General features: G+C 58.6%; 2 protein-coding genes across 2 annotated transcripts; both read left to right on the forward strand.

Moving 5' to 3' along the window:
• The first annotated feature begins 297 nt into the window (after positions 1-297).
• On the forward strand, positions 298-1,764 carry LOC139784290 (uncharacterized). Its single transcript, XM_071723454.1, has one exon. It carries the CDS (start codon positions 298-300, stop codon positions 1,762-1,764), a length of 1,467 nt encoding a protein of 488 aa, XP_071579555.1.
• Positions 1,765-2,399: 635 nt separating this feature from the next.
• On the forward strand, positions 2,400-3,740 carry LOC139784291 (uncharacterized). Its single transcript, XM_071723455.1, has one exon. It carries the CDS (start codon positions 2,400-2,402, stop codon positions 3,738-3,740), a length of 1,341 nt encoding a protein of 446 aa, XP_071579556.1.

Consider the following 3,740-nt stretch of genomic DNA (forward strand, 5'->3'; position numbering starts at 1 on the left):
GCCAGGGGCCGAGTCACGCTGAAGATATTCTCAAGGGTCAATGAATCCTCGCTGCAAATCACCGCCCTCGTCCTCCCGAGGATCTCAGCGAGGGGCCCCTACATCTCGCAAACGCGCTCTTCGTGGCCACACATTCAGGATCTGCCGCTCGCTGATCCTGATTTCCAAAAGACAGATCGAGTGGAGATCCTCCTGGGAGCTGACGTCTTCGCAACGATCATCGAAGAAGGACTCCGCAAACATGGCACTCACACGCCCATTGCCCAGCAGACCACGCTGGGCTGGATTCTCTCCGGAATGTGCGGGACTGCGGAGGCAGCCGCTCCAGTGATATCATTGCAATGCCGAGCGGACGAGGAGCTCAGCACTTTGGTGCGCAAATTCTGGGAGCAGGAAGAACCTCCAAGCAACGCCACTCCTCTCACGGAAGCGGAACGCCGATGCGAGGAACACTTCGCCCAGACTCACACCAGGCTGCCTGACGGTCGATTCATGGTACGGCTGCCGACAACAGACACCATACCATCACTCGGCAAGTCTCGAGGAGTCGCCGTGCGCGTCCAAAGGAGCATGGAACGACGGTTCAGAACGGACGCGAGCCTGAAGCAGGCGTACACTGCCTTCTTGACGGAATACGAAGAGCTGAAGCACATGTCACCGGCACCTCAGGCCCCTCCGGAAAAGGACAGGCTGTGCTACTTACCTCACCATGGCGTGTTCAAGCAACACGGAGACACGGCAAAAATAAGAGTCGTGTTCAATGGCTCAGCTCGCCTCCCATCGGGAGAATCGCTCAATGCACATCTCTTACCCGGGCCCAACCTGCTGCCGGCGCTGCCGGACGTGCTCACGCAATGGCGGATGCACAAATTTGTCATGGTAACAGACATGGTAAAGATGTACCGGCAAATCTTGGTGCATCCTGACGATCAAGACCTGCAACGGATCGTGTGGCGACCGGACGAGACTGCTGCACTCAGAGACTACCTGCTCAACACCGTCACCTACGGCGAGGGCTGTGCGCCCTTCCTGGCCATCCGGTCACAACTGCAGCTGGCGAGGGACGAAAGGGCGCGCTTCCCCCGAGCAGCCGCCATTCTGGAGGACGACACCTACGTCGACGACGTCTTCCCCGGGGCAGAGACCTTGGAGGAAGCCCTCGAGTTGCAGACCGAGCTAATCGAGCTCTGCCTGGCGGGCGGCTTCCCACTAAGCAAGTGGTCGGCCAACTCAGACGCCCTTCTGGCCACGATTCCGGAGGAGCACCGCCAGCCACGACGAGCCCTCGAATGGGGAACCCACGAGGGCCACTCGATACTAGGCCTTCAGTGGCAACCCGAGAAGGACACCTTCTCCTTTCAAGTTCATCCCGCCACCTCCACGCCAGTCACGAAACGGTCAGTGCTGTCCCATACTGCACGACTGTTTGACCCCCTCGGCTGGCTCGCCCCTGTAATCATCGGCGCGAAGATCCTGATCCAGAGCACCTGGCTACAAGGCCTCGAGTGGGATCAACCACTCACAACGAAAGACGAGCAAGCATGGCTCCGCATCCAGGCGAGCCTCCACGTCTTGGAGCGCATCAGAATACCACGATGGGTGAGCACAGGGTCAGAGGAAAGCAGGGTCGAGATTCACGGCTTCGCGGACGCATCAGAGCGGGCCTACGCTGCCGTCATATACATCAGAACGATAGATGGACCAGAGATCAAGGTATCTCTGCTGATGGCAAAAAATCCAAGGTGGCTCCTACTCGACCTGTGACGCTGGCACAACTGGAACTGAATGCAGCTGCACTCCTGTTCAAGCTTGCGAAGCACGCTCGGCCAGTGACAAGTCTGACCACTGCCAGTGTCACCTTGTGGTCCGATTCCGAGACCACGCTGGCATGGATACGCGGCCACCCCTCACGATGGAAAACATATGTGGCCAACCGCGTGGCGTTTATCCAGGAAACACTTCCCGACGCAAAGTGGCAGCACCTGCCCGGAGCAGAAAACCCGGCTGACTGCGCCTCGCGGGGAATCACCCCCGAGAGACTGCTAACTCATGACCTGTGGTGGCAGGGACCACCATGGCTAAAGAGCAACCTGCCGGCGCCAGACGCAAGGAGAGAGGGAGAGCCCGGGGACATCCCAGAGCAGCGCGCACGAGCTCACGCTGCAACCACCAGCCCAATGGACTCTGAGATGCTGCTGCGATTCTCGACGTTACACCGACTCCTGCGAGTCAGCGCATGGTGCCTCCGATGGCCGAGGGCCACTCGCCCGCGTCCGCTTTCTGTTTCAGATACCTCTCTGTCACGCTCGGAACTAGAAGGAGCACAGCTAACGTAGGTGCGAGAAACGCAACGCACATGGTTTGACACGGAGCTAACGGCAATCGAGAACAACCAGCCCATGCCAAGCCACAGCCCGGTGAAAAAACTGAGCCCATTCAGAGATGCCGAAGGAATACTGAGAGTGGGCGGCCGCCTGAAGCACGCGGTCCTCTGCTTCGACCAGCAACATCCTGCCATCCTGCCAAGGGCGTCTCACCTCACCCTTCTCATTATCAACGCTTGCCATCAAAAGACGCTACATGGCGGCGTCCAGCTCACATTGAGCCACTTGCGACAAAGATTCTGGGTACCCGGAGGACGAGCAAGCGTCAAGGCGGTCATCCACCGTTGCACCACCTGCGCTCGATGGCGGGCGGCGTCCCCGCAACCACTCATGGCGGACCTGCCAGCAGCCCGAGTCACCGCATCAAGACCGTTCACGCACGTGGGCGTGGACTACGCTGGACCCATCTGGCTACGGACTTCAAAAGGACGCGGCCAGAAGGCGACCAAGGCCTTCTTGGCAATCTTCGTCTGCCTCAGCACGAAGGCAACCCACCTTGAAGTTGTGTCGGATTACACCACCGACGCATTTTTGGCAGCATTCCGCCGTCTCGTTTCTCGGCGCGGACTGTGCAGCTGCCTCTACAGCGACAGAGGAACAAACTTCGTTGGCGCCGATGCACAACTGCGCGACTTCTTCAAAGCAGCCATCACCAACAACCGCATCAGCGATGCCTTAGCCAACGAAGGGGTTGAATGGCGGTTCAACCCCCCTGCTGCCCCACACCTTGGAGGACTGTGGGAAGCGGCAGTCAAATCTGTAAAACATCACCTCCGAAGGGTCATTGGGGACACCACACTGACGTATGAAGAAATGGCCACTCTGTTGGCACAAGTGGAAGCTACCCTCAACTCTAGACCACTGCAAGCCTTGAGTGACGACCACGAAGACCTATCCGCTTTAACGCCGGAGCACTTTCTGATTGGCGGCCCACTCAACGCCAACCCGGAGACGTCACTCATCGAGACAGCTCCAACCAGGCTCTCGCGCTGGCAAACGCTCCAACAAATGCGAGACCATTTCTGGCTACGATGGTCACAGGAATATTTGAACACGCTCACGACCAGATCCAAGTGGTGGAAGAGGCAGGCCAACCTCAACGTCGGAGATCTGTGCCTCATTCGTAATGAGATCACGCCTCCCAGCAAGTGGCCGCTTGCACGGATCACAGCCATGCATCCGGGAACCGATGGACAGACAAGGGTCGTTACGGTCAGGACCGCCACATCCTCCTTCACCAGACCCGTAACAAAGCTGGTTCCACTACCTGGCGTCAACAACAAGAACGGAGCCAGCCTAGATGCCGAGGACGAGAAGAACCACAGCCTCGCTCAGCGTTCGTTAGCCAACGTCTAA

The sequence above is a fragment of the Temnothorax nylanderi genome, unplaced genomic scaffold (assembly GCF_030848795.1).
Source record: "Temnothorax nylanderi isolate EJ_2023f unplaced genomic scaffold, tnyl_v1.0 TNYL_tig0607_pilon, whole genome shotgun sequence".
In the NCBI taxonomy this organism is placed as follows: domain Eukaryota; kingdom Metazoa; phylum Arthropoda; class Insecta; order Hymenoptera; family Formicidae; genus Temnothorax; species Temnothorax nylanderi.

What these genes read in the sequence shown, in the direction of transcription:
- LOC139784290 (XM_071723454.1), top strand. Translation starts at nt 298, where the DNA reads ATGTGCGGGACTGCGGAGGCAGCCGCTCCAGTGATATCATTGCAATGC.
- LOC139784291 (XM_071723455.1), top strand. Translation starts at nt 2,400, where the DNA reads ATGCCAAGCCACAGCCCGGTGAAAAAACTGAGCCCATTCAGAGATGCC.